Genomic DNA, 21,439 nt, shown 5'->3' with positions numbered 1-21,439 from the left:
TCACGTCTAACATCAGTGGCGAGTGATACCTACTCTGCCCCACCAAATACCCTCATTCCCACCCCCTCCCCCTCCCCCCGTGTAGCCTTAACAGACTGTTGGGGCAAGCGCTGTTAGCGAGTAGCCCCTATGAAGGCTGGAACGGCACACGAGGTGGTGGGGTGGCCATCACCACCAGGCCCGGCCGCCTTTGTCTCTCTAGTGGAAATGTTTTTTTTACATATCGCCACTAGGTACTCAATTGAGGCTGAGTCAACCTAGGTGGAGCCCCCCACACCCAGACCCTTAATCCATCCAGCAGTGGATTGACACACCTGCAAATTACCGTCGTGATTGCTATTCATTGTTAGTATCATGACGATTGAATCGACGTTGGGAAAACATCCCGACGAACGTGAAGAGAACAACGACCGGTCACAATCGATACGTGCAGATGCGAATACGCGCACACAGACACGTGGAGCGGTGGCGCCAGTGATTGGCGCACCGCGCTGGTGTCACCATCATAATGACGACGATGATGATTATTATTACTGCTACGACCATTTAAACTAATGAGCCTGGCGCGCGTTGTTTTATGACAACCGATATATATAAAGTGAACGATGTATTTCATTTTATTTCAAATGCGCGGAACCGCGACCGCACGGCAGGGGAGGGGTTGAGCGCGAGAGAGTGCGCGCGGGGCATCGTCCCCCTGAATAATTAACTTAATTAATTAATAATTAACTTCGAAACCAGTTTTCTCTCTCTCTCTCCTACCCGCCACGAGTCGACTCGAGCAATTAAAGCTCGCGCGCGACTCGACGACAGCGCCGCCTGTACCTACTAACCCCCCCCTTCATCCTCGCTAATTGTCCCCGGTGTGACAAACGCGGGTGGCGTGGTGGTTGTGGTGGTGGCGGCCCCTGTTCTTTTTGTTGTTGGTGCCGCACACTAAAAACCAACCACACACTCGCTCGCTCGCTCGCACGCTCGCACCCTCGACAAAGTTTGCTTGCGCGACAATGAATTTTGCCCCAATTTTCAAACAAAAAATATCGGTCGCAGAATATTTAATGTGGTCGTCATATTAGGGGGTTGGTGTGAGAGAGGGGATGGCAAAAGGGACCCCCACCCCCCTCCCCCAACTCCATCCTCCTGCGGCGGTCTCATGAATGCGGTCGATCGGCCAAAGGAGGAGGCGATACGGAGAGATGAGATCCAGGGGATTGGGTGGCGGTGTGGCGTTATGGGAATCATTGCTCGAGTTGTGTGCGCATCAGCGCGCGCACATGGCTACACGCGTAGTACACGTGCGTGTGTGGCCCCCTCTGTGTGTGTACGTCAGGCTATGTGCGCACCCGACGTGTATGTGTTTATAGCTTTTATATACGGCCTCTGTGCGTAGCCTAAGTATGTACATATCGCGTGAAAGTAGCCAGTATAAGTAGGTTATATATGAGAGACTGATCTTTAGGGCCAGGTGAGAGCCAATTGAGACTCCAAGTCAAATTTTTAACTGATACCATGCATTTACTGTATACATATATATGTATGTCTTATTCGTTAGCCAGGGTCAATCCACTGCTGGTCGAAAAAGCCTCCCACAAAGGCGGCGCAATCCCTCCACAATCCGCGATGGATCAATCCACCTCGCGCCTGCTCACGAGCTGATTCCATCGCTCCATCTCCTCGGTGGATGACCTATCGGAGCGCGTTCCCTCCTTTCACTGCCACTCCGTCTTTATTCTGGACCATCGACCATAAAACCCTCCCAGCGACATGTAGAGCCCTCACACACACGCACGCGGTTTATGTGGGGAGCGGGAGTGTAGCGGTTTGCGCGCTGCGCCACCAACCCGGCAACACGAGTTCAATTCCCGCTCACGGCAAACACCAGCCACGTTTATTTGAACCGGTTCTGGGCCCCCCCCCTAGGTCGACTCGGCCTCAAATAAGTAGCTGGTGCGGTGTGTTCACATCGCCACTGGCGAGACAAAGGCGGCTGCTGGCCACCCACTCGTTAACAGCACTTGCCCCAACAGTTTATCAAGGCTACGGGGGATTTTTGTCTTTGTATTATGTAGTAAGCGATGTGAAACATATTCTCATGTTTAACGTGTACCGTACCTAATTAAGTCATACACGTAGACATACATCGATGCCAGCGGCAATCTCGAGTTGGATTCGCAGCCACGGTTAACATTGGTTTCTGTTTTCAGTTTTCAGTTTCATTTATTTGGTATAGCCCTGTGAGCCATTCGGCTCTTGAATCGGGTGCAACCGCAACAAACAAAAAACATGAACAAGAAAACATCTTAAAGTGACTATGCGCAAACAGAAAAAATCCAGGAAAAAACTGCAAAGTCTTCCAGGCCGTGACAGAGTCTTAAAGTGTAGCACCGTCATCGGTGCGGTGCGCAGACGTCAGCACTGAGGGAGACAAAGGCGGGCCAGGCGTGGCGAAATGGCCACATGCCAACCTCATGCGCCGTTCCGGCCTCGATATGTGCTCGCTAACAACACGAGTGTTTGATACTTTTGAAACCTGTTCATTGTATATACCTCAATGTGAGTTTTGTGTGTGTACGTTTTTGTATACACGCCTATTCGACAAACGTAATTAACCCTGAATGGTTTCGTATACATGCCTATACATCATAATTCGAAAGCTAAGCAGGTTTGAACTTGACTGTACTTGGATGAGGGACCACCAGGATTGAAACAGGTGTTATAGGCTTCGGGATTACGTGATCGACGAACAGCGGAGGGGCAGTACATCAAAACCCATTGTTGTACTATACTGCTATGCTCCAACGTCTTTCTATGGGCACCCCCCCCCCTGCTTTCAATCCGCAACCTCCCTGACACGCAGGCTGTGTGGGAGACCTTCATCTAGCAGTGGATTGAGAAATGCCTGCACAGTATTATACTTGTTCATCTCTCCATTGGCCCTGAGAGTTTTCTCACGAAGCCAATGTGAATATCCGACTCTCTGTGCGGCATCCGGAGCTTCACGTAGAATATTTTTTTGTCCTCGCAGAGCCACAGGTCCTCAAAGATGCCGAGCGGCCAGTCGCGAAGTTGCGGAGCACCGTTTGTTGGCGCTCGATAAAAGAAAAGAAAAAACGTTGCCGCCGACGACGCCGTCGTGAACGACGATGGGTGACGAATCTGCGACCGTGTCCCATTTAGGTTCACGAACTCTGCGACAACTTCTGCCACCGGTACATCAGCTGCCTCAAGGGCAAGATGCCCATAGACCTGGTCATCGACGACCGGGACGGAAGCACCAAGGGCGACGACGACATCTCGCGACCCTCCTCCAGCAGTCTCGCCGAACAGGTGCGAGGGGTGTGGTGATGATGATGGTGGTGGTGGTTGTGGTGGTTTTGACAACCCCCCCCCCCCCCGGCGTGGTGCTCTGTGTGCGTGACGTGCTGACCAGACGAGCGGGTCGAGCGAGCGGCTCGGGTAAACGAGTTCCCTCGGGGGGGTGGGTGGGGGGGGCTAGGCAGGTGGGCAAGCTCTTTCAGGAACTAGACCAGAGGGGGTCGGCCTGCAAACCTGCGACTCCGAAGCTGCAAGCGGCCCTTCAAAGACTGCCTCGTGTGATTTCTGTTCACGCGCATTGCGGCGGCACTTAAAATATTGAGTTCGTTTTTTTGTTATTTTAGTTTTGCCGACCTCTGGGTCAGACGTATGTATGTGTAGAAATACTCACCCGACTTCGGACTGGTCAACTCTTTGTATATGTATGCATGTTGTGGGGGAGAGGTAGTGTCGCAGTTCACACACTGCACTACGAACCCGGCAATGCGGGTCAACACCGGTGACGATTATCTGAACCGGTCCTGGGCCTCCCCTAGGTCGACTCGGCCTCAAATGAGTAGCTGGTGTAGTGCGTAAACTTTGCCACTGGAGAGACAAAGGCGGCCGGGCGTGGTGCTGGCCACCCACCCCCTTGTGTGCCTTGCTGGCCTTCATAGGCGCTCGCTAACATTACTTGCCCCAACTGTAAAGTAAGGCTATACAGGGGGGTCTTTGTCTTTGAATGCATGTTGAATTTCTTTCGCGCCGTACGTAGCCAACCGTGTTGATCAGAGGTGCGGGGGAAGGACAACAAACTGAACACAAGAAGCGCAGTTGTCAAGAAATTCGTTTTTTCAAACTAGGTTTTTAAAAGACAGATGTGTGTGAGCCAACTTTACAGGTTCGGGTCGCCACCTGAGGTCCCACAAAACCGGGACATTTCGTGTTGAAGATGATTATCTCACAACATTAATTCTAGATTTGAAGCTTTCGTGACTGCAATGATTCATATTCTTAGGTTTTTTCGGTAAAGTCACGTAGGTAAAACATTAAAAAAGTAAAATAAAATAAAAATCACGACGTTTCGGAGGCAACACAAGCTTCCGTCTTCAGGTGGAACCGTCACAGCCACGACAGCTGTGTTGCCTCCGAAACGTCGTGATTTTTATTTTATTTTACTTTTTTAATGTTTTACCTACGTGACTTTACCGAAAAAACCTAAGAATATATCTCACAACAGCCGAAGAGGGGGTTGAGGAGGAGGAGTTGGCCAGTGCGAAACACTCCTGCTCGGCTTGCATGGACTCGGGGACAGTACCACTAGAGTACGTAATAATGATATATATATATATTTTGTAACCTATATTCCTATAATTATATTGAGAGGTTTAGAAAATATATGAGGACGAAGCAGAGCAATATCGATGTGGCATTCCAGAATGATTCCCAAAGCAACGTTCCGGACTTCCAGCTGAAATTAATCACCGGATGTACAGGACCATCATTGCTATTGTAATGCGACTGACATTAACTGGGATTTGCAACGTTCCCGGGAAGACTTACAACATTTCCCAGGGGAACGGCTACCATCGCTCATCTAGGGGGGGGGGGTGAGTCTGCTTAAAAGCAGGTCAGGTGGGGCAACCCTAACGCCACAGAGCCAGCCAGGTGAGGGATCAGCTCACCTTGCTGTGATCTCGTCGAGGAGCATATAAACCATCACGCAAACTCCGGTCATCCTCGCAGCAGCGGATTTTGGCTGGTCAATCGAGCAAAGGCGGTCACCGCATCGCGCGCTTTCGGGTGCGCTTCTGCGGCGGTCTGGAATTCTATTCCTTCTGATATTAGAAAGCCACTGGGAGCTGCGCACTTTTAAATACATTTTGAAAATTCATTTATTTCGAACTCCTTTTTGTGTTTAGTTTGTTGTCCTTTCCTCCGCAACTCCGATTAGCACGGTTTTGCTTCGTACGGTGGTAAAGAAGTTCAACATACAGTACGTACATACAAGTGAGTGATGCCCTCTTGACATTCTTGAGTTTTGCTCGGGGCCACCTTGGCTTGGTCAGGGAGGGGGGGGAGAAGACCTTCGGGAACTCCCCGGCCGTCCGCTGCTGTGAGGGTCCCGCGGATGAGACGAGCAGGGCCCCCACGTGGGTTTGGAGCAGGGGGTCCCTCCTTATCGCCGCCGGTGGATAGAACCAAATGAAAGTGAACGCGGTGGCCGCTGGCGACTCGTGGATATTGAAATGGCGAGTAATTCAATCTGGCTTGAGTGATCCCAGTGCGTTTGCGCTACAGGGCCTCTCGAACCACACCGTGGCTATTATCATCGTAAGTGAATATTGAATTGCCGTGCGCGCGCATGTGTGTGTGTGTATGTGTGGGTCTGTGTATTAATATTTTACTTTATTGGTGAACGATTTTATATAGTTAGTTGATTAGATTGTTTCGCTCATTAGTTTTTTGGTTATTTAGATCGGTGTGCCAGTTTATTCAAAAATGTACGAGCGACTTTTGTTGAAAAGTACAGAGACACAAAAAATACTATTATTATAAAATGACTAGTGGTAGTTGTATGTGCATTCGTTAGTTACCTAATGTGTTTGTTTTGTTAGTTAATAATTTTGTCAACTAGTTAATTCGTTATTTGGCTAATTCACACGTAGTGATTTGTATGCGTGAAGCACATACATAGGGATTTCACTCAATTTATTGATCAATAACTGGTGCTCGTTTCGTGTGCATTTGGTGCCCCGTAATGCCACTGTTGCGGTAAACAGCGTGGATCTGTTTAGAAACCAAACAACGGCACAGGACTTGAGACTTTACAGACCCCAGACGGTGCATTGCCTTTGGCTTGCGATGCACAAGCGAGTGGAGGTGACGTGTGCACAGCTGCTACAGACCCACTGCTGGAAAAAGGCCTCCCAATGCCGTGCTGGTCTTTGGGGGGGGGGGGGGGGGGGTTACATGACCATACTTCACCATGCCGGTGAAGGCGGGGAAGCATAGACGTGGGACCGTATAAGTAAAGTCCAACACTGTCTGCCCCGCTTGCTGATCGTCACATCAACCTGACATGCAGAATCAAGATCTGAATCTTTATTTAGACTGCAGCAGGAATCCGATAACCTATGAAGCTCTTTTTCACAGATGTCCAATAGGGGGGAAGGGGGTGGGGGGTGGTGAGAAAGTTACAACGAGACGAATTGTGCCATCGATCACCCATGGAAGCACTATCCAGGCTCAACCCCGCTTAATTTCCGGGAGTTGTCGAATTAATGGGCTTATTTCGAGTGATTTGCTCATACGCTCGGCTTTACATACGCACATATATCACTCCTTACATAACAGCTGGGGTGGAGCGGTGGCGCAATGGTTAGCGCAGTTCATTCTATAAGCCCTGTGACCTGAGTTTGAATCCCAGCCACGGCCAACATCAGCGGTGAGTGATTTGCTCCTTCACCAACCAACCAGCCCTCACTGATCAGCGTGGTGGTGAAGTGTGGTCCAACACCCAACCCTTCCTGTACGTTGAACTTCCTTAGCATCCGTACGTAGCCACCCGTGCTGATGGAGAGGCGCGGGCGAAGGACAACACTAAAGAATTGAGTTTTCAATTTAGAATTTTAAAGTGCATCGCTCCAGTGGCTTCCTAATCCAGCAGTGGATCGACAAAAGGGGCCATACAAGTGTGTGTATATATATATAAACACAACAACAAATTGTGTAACGGCTGTAGCTCATGTGACGGGGGGGGGGGGGAAGCGGGTGGCTGCACGAAATAAGGGTCTCTTCTCCCTCTGCCAGTGGAATTTTGGCTACTGTAGGGCTCGAGAAGGGGTCTAATTGGGGATGCAGAAAAAATCAAGTGGTGTTGCTTGTGTCAAGTTACTGGCGGCAACGGTCGGTCAACCCTGTGGGCTCCCACTTTAGGCAAACGGTAACCCCCTTTTCCTGCCCCCACTTATCCAAAAGTATTCTTTACGTTTTAAAAAACCAAAAATCACACCAGGAGAAGGCGAGTTGGGGGGGGCATGGGGGGCATAGGGGGGGGTGGCGGAAACTTGGGTTTGGTTTCTCTGCGTTTTAAACAAGTATGCGCATCGTGTTTATTCGATACGTTTTGTAGCGTTTAAAAAAAAAAGTATCTGCCGCTTTTGTGCGTTGAGTTCGCTGTTTTAAGGCAACCCCCGTTATGTTTTTGTACCTGTCGATGTTGACTTTGGTTATGACCTTCCAGCCTTATAAGCATTTCATTTATATTTTTCAACTTATAACTTTTTGCCAAGGCAGGGCCAATGACATCTGCTAAAGCGGCAGTGTTTGTTGTTTCACAAGCCTGGCTCTGCTGATGACCTCTGAGAGAGCGAAACCAATCCGGCGTGTGCGTGTCTAAAAACACAACTGCTGCTTGAAATCCACGAGGCCAACTGACTCGAACATATTTAATTTTGATGCGGAGAAAGTGAACGTAAGATATTTTCGATTCAAAGCTTTCGTGACTGCAGGGATTCGTATTCTTGGATCTTTCGGTAAAGTCACGTAGAAGGGAAATAATAAAATAATAAAAATAAAACATAATAGAATTCTCACGACGTTTCGGCCACAACACAAGCAGCCCGTCCTCAGGTGAAGAACAGAGCTGTCGGAAAGACAGCGTCCTAATGAACACTGCTAAGCTTGGCAGCATATTTTAAGCTGGGTGGGAGGAGCAGAGCGCCTTGACAAAGGAGTTTATTACGTTTTATTTTTTATTATTTTATTATTTCCTTTCTACGTGACTTTACCGAAAGATCCAAGAATATGTAAGATATGTTATTTGTTCAGGTCGGACTAGTTTTCTGTGCTACTGCCCCGCAGTCTCTCGCGGTCGTGCCGTACAGCTCTGCGATTTGTGCTTTCGGCTCGTTCCGCGTGTTGATATTCAAGGTTTCCCTTCCACGTGCTGGGAGCTTCTTAAGGAACTAAACCGAACCTCCGAGCTACCTTCGTTTGTCGAACGGCACGTGGTACAGCCCGAAGGCATTGCCACGGAGCTGGAGCCCTTGCAGGTTTTTAGGCTTTGGCTACTCGGGGCAGATGCGCGGCATGGACTTTGGTGTGTGAGGACCACAAGCCCCATCTTCTCTCTGTCGGCAAGAGGAGATGCTTACGGTACTCTCAGAGGCCTGATCGGTCGAGTCGATGGCCTTCCCTTCGCTCAGCTCATCATGTGTGTGTGTGGGGGGGGGGGGGGGACACACTTAGCCATGAGCGTTTTCCGTGCCACTTAATGGATCCGTTTCAAGGTAGTCTCAAATTGGCGGCAAGGTCCAAGCATTGGATTTTGTATTCGTGAAGAGGATTGTTTTTATTTTCATTATATATTTTTTTGTTTGTTTGTTGGGGATTGACGGGTTATTGCACGTAACTTGTTCACCTTAATCTGGCAGCTTGCGCGACTGATGTTTACGTGATGCCAAACCGTTTCGACTGAACGAGACGGGCGCACATAGAATTGGATTAAAATGTTTAGGTTACAGTTTTGCTTACGTTACCAAACCCCCCGTGCATAGCGTTTCAAATTGCCACTCTGGCATAATTTTCGTTGGCATTCTTTTAAACTCGAGCAGCGGAGGAGTCGGCCGGGGGGTTGGGGTCCTCATCGCCTGCTGTCTTTCCGCCCAGCTCATTTTTATTGACAGTGAATGCTGCCTCTCTGCCCTTTACGTGGGCAGCTGTTTGGTAGGGATGCGCTCCCTATTTTTTCTTGTCCGTATTATTCCGATAAATTCAAAGGTCAGGCCGCGAGATGTGACATTTGGGACGATCCGGACGAAATAAAATAAAAAATAGTTTTGGATCATTCGGAAAAGTGTAAGTGACGTCACGGTTGCGGCGTCACCAATATGATGTCACTCCCGCCGTATTCCTGCCAAAGGTGTCAGTCACGTGGCGTTGGGTGACATCTCTCTCGTAAGCCCGAACACGCATCGTGTCCCGACAACACAAATCCGAAGCTCTGACAGAGGCTTTGAAATTTTCCTTGAAGATCCGAAATAATAAAAATGCAAAACTCATCCCTAGCTTGTCGTGGAGCCAGTGGTTGTGCAATTCGAGCACTTTGCTTGGTATGAGTTTCTTTCTGCGCTGCGACCATAGCCCCATCCCCACCCTCGTCCCCTTCACCCCGACACCCTCCGACCCTCCCTGTTCTTTCCACCTCACCTCTTCGCCTAGGCTGTGATGGCTTGGCAGGGATCATTGCCCGGCCTGCGAGGTTCATCATTTGCTGTGCCATTAGTCAGAAAGTCCATTAGCTCACGCTGGCTTAATGGAGAGAGGAGGCTTCTCAGGGCCAGCCAGCCAGTCATGGCCAGGCCATGTTCCATTAAAGCCTCCGCAGAGAAGTGCCCTGCCTCATTAATTAGTCCTTATTTCCAGCCGCCAATCCCCTCGCCCCCCACCCCCACAAGTCTACTTTGTAATGGATTCTCTTAATGCAGCAATATTGTTTTGATCATTTTCTAATTGAGTTTGACTATTTTTATTTAGTGGATAATATGCCTCCCGTGGAGGGGAGCTGCCACAGTGGTGGTGACGGTTTGCGCACCCGGACTTTGCAATGCAGAGGTCGCCGGTTCAACCCCATCTTCCAATGGCGGCAGTTGAAACGACGGGTCAAGTGTTCTAAAATCTTAAAATTCTCCCCCCCCCCCTTGCTGCCCCCACTCCGTCTCTGTCCATCCAGACGCAGTATTAGTGGGTAACTATCGGCAGTGAGTCACGTTGGAAGAGTTGACCCAATACCTTCAAGAGATGGAGTGGAGGCCCTTCTGCCAGCAGTGGGATATGAGCAAGCACTTGCATGGCTGCGTCTTTACCTCGAAATCCCCTGTGCGTGGGGTATATGTTACAGGGGCGGGGCAGTGTTGTGTAGGTACGATCATTCTAATGTCGTGTGTTGGTGACAGAAAATAATCAATGCCGCTGCTTTTAAGGCACAGGTTAACGTCAAATATTGGGGTCTGTAACAACTAGCTCAAAAGTATTCTCCCAAGTTCGGCGTGAGTCATTTATTAACACTTTAATTACTCTCTTTGTAAAGTACCTTTCCAAATGAATATTTTGTAATGGGTCATTGTTTGTATGACTTAAAAAAAGGATTTACAATTTCTATAGACATACAAAGACAAAGATCTCCCGTATAGCCTTACCAGACTATAGGGGGAAGTGCTGTTAGGGAGCATCCACGAAGGCCGACATTGCACACGAGGGGGTGGGTGGCAAGCACCACGCACACACACACACGGGCAAAGTTGCAACGATTCTTGCGTAACTCTTGCGTGCCACAATCTGTCCCGAGCGACAGACGCGAGCGTCCATTATACCGCACAGGAATACCCGGAGCATGATTCGACGAGTGTGTTTTTTTTTCACGGCGCAAGAAACAGAGTTTGGATTATTTCGGAGTGAAACCGTATACATTCGCGGTGGCTCGGGCTCATAAATCAGAATGTAATCCTCTGCTTTGCTCCGATTTATACCGCTACGCTTTGTTAATTTCTACATCGTTTCAGTCTCTTGAGCCCCTTACGCCATTAAATTAAAACCTGAAATTAAAATATTGCACAGCTATTGTGCTAGCGAGCACAGCACTGCCGCACGAGCTCAATCGGGTGGATAATTGCCGAGCACAAATGTCTTTTTAATGGCAGCAAGTACAAATGCGCGGCTCCGTTGCCAAAAAAAAAAATCCGCTGGATATTTTAATACATATCAGCGGATTTTTCAATTATAAGTGTTACACACACTCATTAGAATAAGCTGTTTATTTTTATACATGCACCCCCCCCCCCAGTGCTGCCCCCCCAAGTCACTTTATGCACACATGACCACGGAAAGCTAAAATTAAATGCGGACAGATTTTCCCTTAAAGCCGATCCGTTTAAAACGCGCTATCGGTTATGCCGCGCCATCAATATTATTTACACGTTACTAATGCCTGTGTGTGTGTGTTGCGTTTTCGAAAAAAAAAGCAGCTGTAAAAGCTTTTGTCAGCTCAAAGCACTTCGCCAGGCCGGGCGAGCGGGGCCGGCCAGCACGACCCCACTCGACCGCCCCTTTCCCCGACTCCTCCTGCGCTTTGCGGTTTGCGAGGTGCACGGGATGGCTGATGATGATCACCGTAATTTACGGCCCTTGTGGTTTGCCTTCTTTTTTTTCCTCTCCTCCGCTTGCAAACGTGAGTGGTGATGAGCGGGGGCTACAGTGCAACCTCGCCGCCGTTGTTGCGAGCGCAAGGAGCAGACTGCCGATTTAGTTATGCGCAGATGAGCCACGTCACCCGATGCCTTCACCATCACGACATTGCCCTGAGCGGGTACGGCCGTGTAGCTGCGCGAGGGGGGTGGCTGTGCCGTGTTGAGAGGGCGGTGGTGGGGGGGTTGGGACGGAAGGGAGGGAGTTGGGGGGAGGTCATGGTAGAGTGGTGGGGGGGGGTGCCAGGCGGTGGGGTGAACGGGGAGGTGGGATGGTTGTGGTGGTAGTGGGGAGCCGAAGTATAGCGGTTTAGCGCGCTGCGCTACGAACCCGGTGACCCGAGTTCGGTCCAGTCCTGAGCTTCCCCTAGGTCTACTCAGCCTCAAACGAGTACCTGGTGCGGTGTGTAAACATCGCCACTGGGGAGACAAAGGCGGTCGGGCGTGGTGCTGTCCACCCACCCCTCGTGTACCGTTCCAGCATTATAATAGCTGCTCGTTACCAGTACACTTACTCCAACAGTCTGTTAAAGACTATACGGGGGATCTTTGTCTTTGCTGGTGGTGGTGGCGGTGGGTAGAGGAGATTATGGGGGTAGGGTTGTGTAATATTTTTCAAACGCTTCCTGATTGTTGGTCGCAGTCGCATCAAAATATTCTGGCACCGGATTTAAAATGCGGCGACATAGAAAGCCGTGTATTTTTTTTACGTCTCCCAGAGAGACGGCATAGCTCAGCGCAGAAACAACAGTTCAACCAAACACGTGTTGTGGCGTGCACTGGGCTGAGCGGTGCACTTTGGGAATTGTAAAAAATATAGTTTAACCTTGGAGCATTTTGGGCGCTTTCTTTTTTTCTATCCAGGAGACGAAGCGAACCACGTTTTGGTTTAACGCATAGGCTTTCGCGACCAATATCATCCATAATAGAGGTTTCTGGGTTAGATCGCGTAAATATATCAATGTGTCGTTAAAACCCGTCACCACCCGACACAGCCAACTAGTAAGGGTTGCCACGTTAAACAGAACGTGACAATTCGTCACTAGTAAAGCACACCGGTGTGTTGGAGAGCCAAGCCACAACATGCAAGAGCTCAGAAGCGTGGTCAACACATCTACGCCTCTATATAAGGAGCGAAACAGGTGGACTTCTCCACAAATCTGGCTGCCGCCTGATGAAGCTAGTTGTAATTACTGGCGAAACGTCGTACTCAGATTGTAAATGTTGTGGCTTGGCTCTCCAACACACCGTAAATGTTGCCAAAAGGTGCGTGTGAACTGTGTGACAAATTCACGCCACGGAATCAAAATGACGCGACGCAATCACATGACAAAAAGGACGTCGAACAGATCTCCGTCACGTCGCCACGTCACAGCAGAACGTGGCTCGTGCGTACGAGCCGCGCTCTAAACATGTTTGTGACACAAGAAACCCCGGCTAACCACGTGTGTGTACGTTAAATACCACCGTGTTGGTGTCAACACCAAGGAGGGATGAAATGTTCTTTGTGGCAGATGGATCGGAACCGACCGCCCCCCCTTCCTCAAACCCCTCCGCATCCACACGTGGACAGCTCAGCAAGGCCCTGCCTGGTTATTCAGCACGAGCCGTTAAAAAACCCGCCCAGGTCGGAGGTTTATCTGGAGCGAGCGTCGACCGTTAATACAGTCGGTGTTAGCATGTTTTAGTCAGCCATCCAGAAAGCCGCGCGGTCAGAGCCACTCGAGCATGCAAATGCCCAGAGCCGCAGCTTCTGCCGCGGCTTCTGCTGCTGCTGCTGCATCCACCAGGGGCAACTCGATGGGGCACTGTCCCCTGGCTCGGCTCGCAGGACGGGGCTGGCTCCCTCGATGATCTCCGCTCGTTCGATTCGCATGTCTAACTTTGTTCGGGTATGGCCGTGCGTGTGTGACTGGGCATCTGTAAAAGTAAAAAAAAAATAGTCCGCCACTCATTGAACCCCGGATGTGCGTCGACCCACAAAGGTCAAGCGGCGAATGAGTGGTAAATGTCAACCGACCAGCGTGCGCAGTTCTAAAACTGTAAACTTGATGGCTTGTGTATTATCATCAGCAGCAGCAGCAGTGGCCTGGTGCGTGAATGCCTTGCGCACTTGGTCAGAATTAACGAAAGGTATACTGCACTTGAGAATTGAGTTTTGTTGTTTTGGTGGTGGTATTGGGGGGGCCTTATTCAGAAAATGATGTTTGGGGGTGCAATCCTTTTCATTTGAATACAAATCATAAATGAAATATCAAAAAGAGATATGAACAATAGACAGAGATGTCGTGATATTACTGAATTCTATACATAGAGATACGGAGATGTAATATAAGATTAACGATAACCAGAGAGAGATTAGAGATATGAATTGGATGTTTCGTGTTAATTAGCGCGTGATGCTAATTAGGATTTAAATTTGCGCTCATATTTGGTGCACCCATATTTTTTCGTGAAGTTCATGCCCCTTGAGCTCCTTGGAGCCTAACTCTGCTGCTTTGTTTGTGCCAAGTGCCACCAGTGTTGCAACGATGACTTCATTTCCGCTGGGTCTCTCCTGGTCGACGACCCGGGAAAATATTTCCACGCCCGGCACGCTCACATCCAGTATCCCTCTCGCTCTGGCTGTGGCTACCGCTCACGTGTCCACCTACCGCAAGTCTTACAAGCACCCCGAGAAAATATTCGGCGGGGAAACATAACCATTGTACGCAATGTTGTATAATTCGCTGGGAATTGTGAGTTATAATTGGGGCACGTTTTCCGAACCGACTTGCCGACGCGAATTGAAACGGCGCGCGGATATACTCCATGGTGCACGCTTGTTTGTTTATTTTAGTCATTCGTGGTGAGCGGGTTGCTTTGTGAAGTTAGACGAAGAGGTTGCCAGGCATATTATTGTTACTACCGAAAGTCTATTGGAGGACACTCAGAAATGAGAGATGTTTTTCTCTCTTTGGTCATCATCCCAATGTCTTGATATCTAACCCTTGCGGTTATGGTGCTGATTCAAAATTCACTAGACTAGGAGATCGGCTGGCTAATAGTATCACCATCCTACGTCAGACGATAATACATTTGTTATTTTGCTAAGGGGCCTTTAATCTCGAAATAATTATTGACACTTTATCCTGCGTGCATCCTCATTCTTACTACTGCGACATGTGATAGCATTATCACTGTGAGTTTATATTATTTGCACAGCAGAAATATTATACGACGCGAGTATGGCAATTACGACTTTCGCCTTGAGCCCTTTTCAAGCAAGTAAAACACAAAATAAACAAAGCCGCTGCCACCGGCTATTGCATCGCTGGAGATACCGTGACGCGATGGCGCGACTGTTGATACACGTTGAACTTTTTTCACACCAACGCACGTAGGCCAACCGTGCAAATCGGGAGTGTGCAGGGGGGAAATGACGACGACGACAAACTAAACACAAAAAGCGGTTCTGCTGAATGAGTTTAGCTCTGACGCAGACTCCATTCGCTTCTTTCAAGACCAAAAATTAAAATTAACCCGTAAAAACAAAGTTTTTCACTCTAAATCCTTTATATGCGTGGCGGCTAGAGTCCTCTCGTCCTCTGGCTTGAGATGGCTGCCACCTGTGGGTCAGATGATTGTCTGCCAGCATTAAGCAATTGGTAATTCAATATTTAAAGCATTTTCCCTAAACAGTGTCAAATTTTGGAAAAAGAAATTCACGAAAATTAATTGTCACGCACAACGAGTCTGTGTGGAAAATGTCAGCTCGATTGGATCACGGGAAGTGTGTTAAAAAACGACCGAAAGATTTGCACGGTCGTAAGCAAGCAAGCAAGCACGCAAGCAAGCGAACTTAATATAAAGGATTTAAAAAGAAACACCGGGCCGGTTGATACGAGAGCCCTCTTTCGGGTTCGCACCGTAACCACGGCCCCACGGCCACTGCCAACCGACCTCGCCCCCCCCCACCTCCTCTTGCCCCGTGAGCGAATCGCCGCCGTCTCCTAGAACACGAACGAACCGCCCCGCTGCGCCGTGCGCCCAGGGTGCGGCGTGCGGCACGACTGGGATGATCAGGCAGCACCCCCCACCCCAACCGCTCCGTAGGTCGCTCGTATTTCGATGCGCGCCTGGGCGAGCGTGCTAACAGCTCGGTAATTATATTTTTTTGGGGGTGGTGGTGGCGGGGATGGGGGGGGGCCCGTCCCCGGATAAAATATGAACGTGTCACGGTTTCGCTTTGAAGGGCACGCGTTGCAGACGGATGGCAGGGAGGTAGGCAGGCAGGCAGGAAAGGCACAGGCCAGACCTTCGTTTCGTCCTTTTCTCTGCGTCCGAGTTGAGGTTTTAATCCCGCGGTGGGCCTCGCCCGGAGATGAATAATCGGTGGACTTGGGGAGACGATGATGGCATGACGCCGTCGGCTCCTGTGTTTTCTAGCCAATGATCTAACTTCTCCGGGACCGCCTATAAATAACGACGAAATGGAAAATAGTGTGGGATACAAATCATACATAATAAATGTTACGCTCGTAAAAGCCGCACCCCACCCCCCCCAAATATGACAGGACTCCGTGCGTTAACGGCACAGTATATCTATACTGTATTTATTTAATGCACACCTTATGCCACAACATGCACGCTGACGCCGCACATCTACTCGCGCACGCACTGCATGCATAATGCAGTGCGTGCGTTATACATAACACATACATACAGTGCATGCAAACGTGCGTTCACATATTCATAATTCATAGCACAAATGCCAAGAGCGTAAATACCCCATGTAATATGTATAGTGCTTAAAATGATAAGTACGTTGTTGGTACGTGGTGGCGGCGTTGAGGTTGGGAGTGGGGGTTTTCTCCCCCCCCCCCCCCCCCAGAACCCATTTTCCCTCCAGTTCCATCAGAAACCTCCTTCAAACTCATTCGAGTCCGTTTCATTTCTGGAATGGAACGCTGTTTTCGCCACTCTGAGCTGGGGGGGGGGAGAAATGTGGGGCACCGAGGCCTGGCAGGAGAGGATGGGCCCGGTGGAAGCTCACGAGGCAAAATCTCTTCACGCTAAATTAAGGAGGATCAAACCATTCCCGGGATGGCTTGATTATTCTGCAAGGGATGGGAGAGCGGGGGGGACGGGGGGGTGCGCACTATGGCTGGCATCCTCCGTCCGTGCGAATATGCAAGTAAATAAATAAAGCAAGCAAAAGGAAACTAAAATCTTCTTTAGGTCACTGGGCACAGAGGAGCTCTTCCGCTCACACCGTGTTCTGAATACGCCAGCAATCGTCGTCACGCCCGTGAACAGTAATGATCTGTCCACTGCTGCGTGAAGGCCTCCTCTCCCCCAAGCCATCTCGCCCTGCGAAGCAACGATCCATCCGTCGCCTGGCACACGAGCTGATGTCATCGCTCCATCACTGCGATGGTCGTGGTGGCGAGATGTTAACTACCTCGCCTGGTGTGCAGGAGGTCGTGGGTTCGAGCCTGACCCTGGCGCCTGCTGCTGTATATTTGGAGTCTCTCAACCCGTGGTCGTGTGGATTTTTCTCCGTGTCCTCCGGTTTTCTCCTCCACATTTCGAAGCCGCCACTTTTTTGAGCTATCATTTGTGATAGCCAGGTCGCTTCTGAAAAATAGCTTCATACACTAGCTCAGTGGGCCTTAACTGGTAAAATAAAATAAAAAATAGTTTCGAGTGTTCCCTCTTTTGGGCTGCCACTTTGTCGTCATCTCGCGTCGCGTCTCGGCCACTGCGGGCCATCATCCCTTCCAAGGACGACTTTCCTCAAAGGTCGGTCGTGACATCTTGATCTTGTGTACATTCTACAATCTGTGCGTTTCCCTTTCTGCCTGTGACTCAATGCAATCCCAAGCATCTCTCCGTGCCTTACATAAACAATGTCGCCTCGCTGCTATTGCCATTACTTGGCAGGGGGAGAAGGTGGAGGCGGGGGGTGGCTGCTTGAACAGTTGCTCGACCCTAGTTCGCATTTAGCCGCTGCCAAACTGCATTATTATGCGTTCGTTTGGGGGAAGGCAATTCTTGTTTTTTTTGCGCGTCGCAAATGCGGCCCCTTTATTTCTTCCCGAGTTTGTCAACAATTGGGAAAGTCTCGGCTATTCACTCATTGCGTCGGTGGGGCTGGGAACGTCCGCGGTTTATGATGGCGTTTAATCTGCTGCGCCGCATCTCCGTTGAGTAACAACTGGCACCGTGGGTGCATTAATGAGTTGTGGACCCGGGACTGGCAGGTAAATGAAGTCTGTAGATCATGGCTCTCTGGTGACAGCCCCAGCAAGCCCTAGCCATATTGTTTCTGGCTTTCAGATTAATTACATCGTACATTATCAGCTTATGCATCTCTGGACCGGCAAATAGGCCCCGTGGCTCCTCTGGGAACGCGTCCCCAGTCGGCTGGCAGTGCGGTCCACGCTGTGTCCCCTGCATTATTACGCCTTCTCTCCCTCTCTATCGCTCCGTCTCTCTCTCTACGCCTCTTTTGCTTGCTCGGGCTCTCTGTGTTCTGGCTGCCTCCCAACGCAAGCTACCCCCCTCCCCGCCACCCCCACGTTCCCCACCACCCCCCCCCCTGCCCCACGTCCACCGCCCCTTCCCTTGTCATCTGTGGATTGAGACTGCAATTTTCTCTGGCTCGTGCCCCCCAGCTCATTCATTGTCATGGGAAATGTACCTGGGCCGAACGGTGGTGCGGGCAAGTCCGTTCTTGCACGGAGGCCCCGACTATTATTAAGCCGGCATGGCACAGCCGTCATTAGGGCTCGTTCAATTAAGGAGGAGCAGACCAACAACAAAAAGAGATAGGGAGGAGGGGGGGGAGTTATTGCTCTCTTAGCTTTGCTTGCTGCAACGCCAATAAGCCGGCCACGAGACGTAAAAATATATTCCTATAAAAAAGAAAACACACAGTGGCAGGACTCGCGATTCAAGTGCTGCCCCACCACATGTCCGTTTTGCGCTGGAGTTCGTCGCTGGTGGTAATTAAGTGGCTGGGCGTTTTTGCAGCAGGGCCCCCATGCAGAGACTGAGGGAGGCAAGCGTTACGTTTTCTGGCAGTAACCCGAGTAAGAAAAGATGTGTTTATAGAGATTCCCCGTCGAATGGGTGGGTCTCCCCGTAGTTTATATGGAGTACTCTTGCCAATAACATCTGGTAACCCCAGCAGCATTTTGTTTAATAAGCTCCGTCTCTGCTGATGAGACCCAGAAGGTTGACACTCAATCCAGAGTTGTGCTGGTTTGAACAAATGCCCGCTGCTTGATAAGACCACGAGAGAAAGCCAACAGGCTGATGGCCTTAAAACATATTTGTATGTGGAGACAGAACGGAGTTGGAGTTCAGATTATGCAGTTAGGTATATGCCTTCGCCCACAATGCTGCACGGCAATGCATAAGGAATTCGAGTACAGTTAAAATGCATGTTTATTAACGTTCACGCAGATTGTGTGCGGTTTACAGATGAAAACGTAGTGGGTATTTTTTTTATTAATCTTTTGGATTTTTTTTTTATTCCTTTCCATAACTGGTTGAAATTAAATGATTCCCCCTGTCCACGCGAATGAATGAATTGTCACAATTCAGGGGGGTAACTGGCATGGTCGCCCAAATACACCCCGATCACTCGCGTCGGATCTAAGAAGCTAAGCAGGAGAGGTTTCGAGCCTGGACAGTGCATGGATGGTTAGCCACCGTGCACAAAACAAGTCGTTATAGGCTGCTGCGGATGCTGCATTGCGGTCAGCAGAATACCGTGGAGCAAATCCCATTGTTGGACTCTGCTTCCACAGCATCACATCTACGCTTCCCCGCCCTTTGGGAGGCAGGAAGTAAGGCCCACTGAGCTACGTAGCTCATTTTCAGAATCAACCTGGTCACAAATGATGGCTCAACGAAGTGGCTTGTCACGTGGAAATTTATAGCAGCCAAATATTCTAAACGCCTGATGTTGATTCTAAAAGTGCCGGTAAAATCCGGAAGACCCGGAGAGAACATTCAAAGGCCAAATATACAGGTGTAAGAGTCTGGATCGAACCCACGACCTCCCGCATACCAGGCGAGGCGGTTAACATCTCGCACCCGAGCAGTCGATGACAACAACAACAAGAATCGACTTCACCGAGTGATCGCGCCGGCTCCAAGCGGCGACGGCTCTCGCTTGTTCGGCCGCGGCGCATCGCAGCGTTTGATCGGCAAGCGTGAATTTTTGGGCGTTTACAAAAAAATATATATTTATATCGTACACGGCTCCCGTCGCCACTCGAGGCTCGCGTTTAAGGCAGCTGCTCGTAAGCCCGGGGTCGTGACCCCCTCTGGGCACCCACCCCGATGTCCCCGCTTGCCTGGGGTCGCGCTGTCAAAGGTTCTCAGTCACCGGTTTAAGGGGGCAGGTTGAGGTTATGCTCCACCGATCTGGTTAAACCCGTCTTGGCGACAGGTATCGGCAGGCGAAATTTGTTTTGGACTCCGAGGTCAATCATGACTCCGTGTTTGCAGTCGCCCCGCAGTGTGAATTAAACGCAGAGCGCGTGGCTTAATGATTCGGTTGCTTTGAGCGCAGCATTTGAGTGCGACAGACTCGTTGTAGGAAGGTTAAGGTTACGAGATCGAATCCCTGTCGCGGGGGTCACCTCCGTCATTCATCCCTCCGAGATTGGTCAAGTGAAGACTATTCTGTGGAGAACAACGCACCCTTTGCCCCCTATATATATTTTAAATCAGAAATTGTGAGATTCGTTTTATGATCCGGCAGATGTGTGTGTGTGTCTGTGACCGGATGTTGTTTAACTCGATTGAAACCGAGCACAGGTTTTTTTCGGGGTGCGTCTTATGATCCGGAGAATTCGGTAACCACCACTTTTGTAGCGGTGTCAACAGGGGTTGTGATCTACGCAAAAAGACTTCACCCCTGCCATAGGAATGTCGAATGTCCACCACTGCTTGAGGGGCCGCAAGCGGGAGATGGGCGCCGCACCCGCGCTCAATTGAGCAGAAAACCACTCCGGCTTAACGGTTTTAATAATTTAATTGTCAGCGGCGGCCGTTGGCAGGAAACGCTTTGATTCTCGAAGTGGGCCTGAAGATGCTGCTGCTGCTGCTGCCGCGTAGAGTGAGCGAGCGAGCGAGAGAGAGACGGATGGCTGCGCGGTGTCGGGGCAGGCCTCGCCGCTGTGAGTGATGCGGTCACTAAGGGGAGCAAATGTCAAACGAGCGGCGAGGACCGAGCGTGTAAATTTTAAAAACTCCGCAACAGCGCGCCGCCGGCACACGTGTCCCGCTCCGCGGTGCGGCGCGCCTTAGCCGAACTGTCGCCGATCGTCGCCGTTGTATTTTCCATGTCGGGTATTGTCCTCTATTTGTGGAGTGGCGGTGCGATGGTTTAGCGCTCTGCGCTGTGAACTCGGAGAGACCGAGTTCGATTCCCCCCCCCCCCCCCCCGGGGTACGCCTAAAATCAGGCCGCCTTTGACCCCTTTGTCAGTCCGCACTCACCAGTGCGGTGAAGTATGGTCAAACAACCGCCATTAGTGGCACGGCACGGAGAAGCCTTTGCACAGAAATGGACTGACAAAGGGCTGTAAATTCTACTTTCATGTAATAATGTCATAAAGAAGGGCCATGACCCAAAACGTCGCCTATTATTCCTATATATGTTTAAGATCACAGTGTTATTGACGAATGTATTGATTTGTTGTTGTTGTGCACTGCGCTTCTGCACCACTGCCAAAGCAAATCCTTGCGCGAGCACATCCGAGTGCTTCCCGTTGTGTTTTGGCAAGTTGCGAAAGCGCGAATGATGATCGCGAGCTGATGGAGAACGTCGGCGGCGATCACGGTGTCTGTTGCGTGTGCGCCGTGTGTGTGTGTGTGCGCCGTGTGTGTGTGTGTGTG

General features: G+C 50.1%; 1 protein-coding gene across 1 annotated transcript in view; it reads left to right on the top strand.

Annotated features, from left to right (window-relative positions):
• LOC144729776 (homeobox protein Meis1) overlaps positions 1–21,439 on the top strand; it is a 94,482-nt gene that overhangs the window by 7,939 nt on the left and 65,104 nt on the right. The window contains exon 6 of the mRNA XM_078610265.1: positions 3,178–3,327. Within this exon, the coding sequence (XP_078466391.1) occupies positions 3,178–3,327 (150 nt within the window). The remainder of the gene's footprint in view (positions 1–3,177; positions 3,328–21,439) is intronic.

This window comes from Lampetra planeri, chromosome 33, assembly GCF_965212315.1.
Source record: "Lampetra planeri chromosome 33, kcLamPlan1.2.h2, whole genome shotgun sequence".
In the NCBI taxonomy this organism is placed as follows: domain Eukaryota; kingdom Metazoa; phylum Chordata; class Hyperoartia; order Petromyzontiformes; family Petromyzontidae; genus Lampetra; species Lampetra planeri.
The sequence above is the reverse complement of the archived record's forward strand: the minus strand, read 5'-3'. Positions and strand labels throughout refer to the sequence as shown.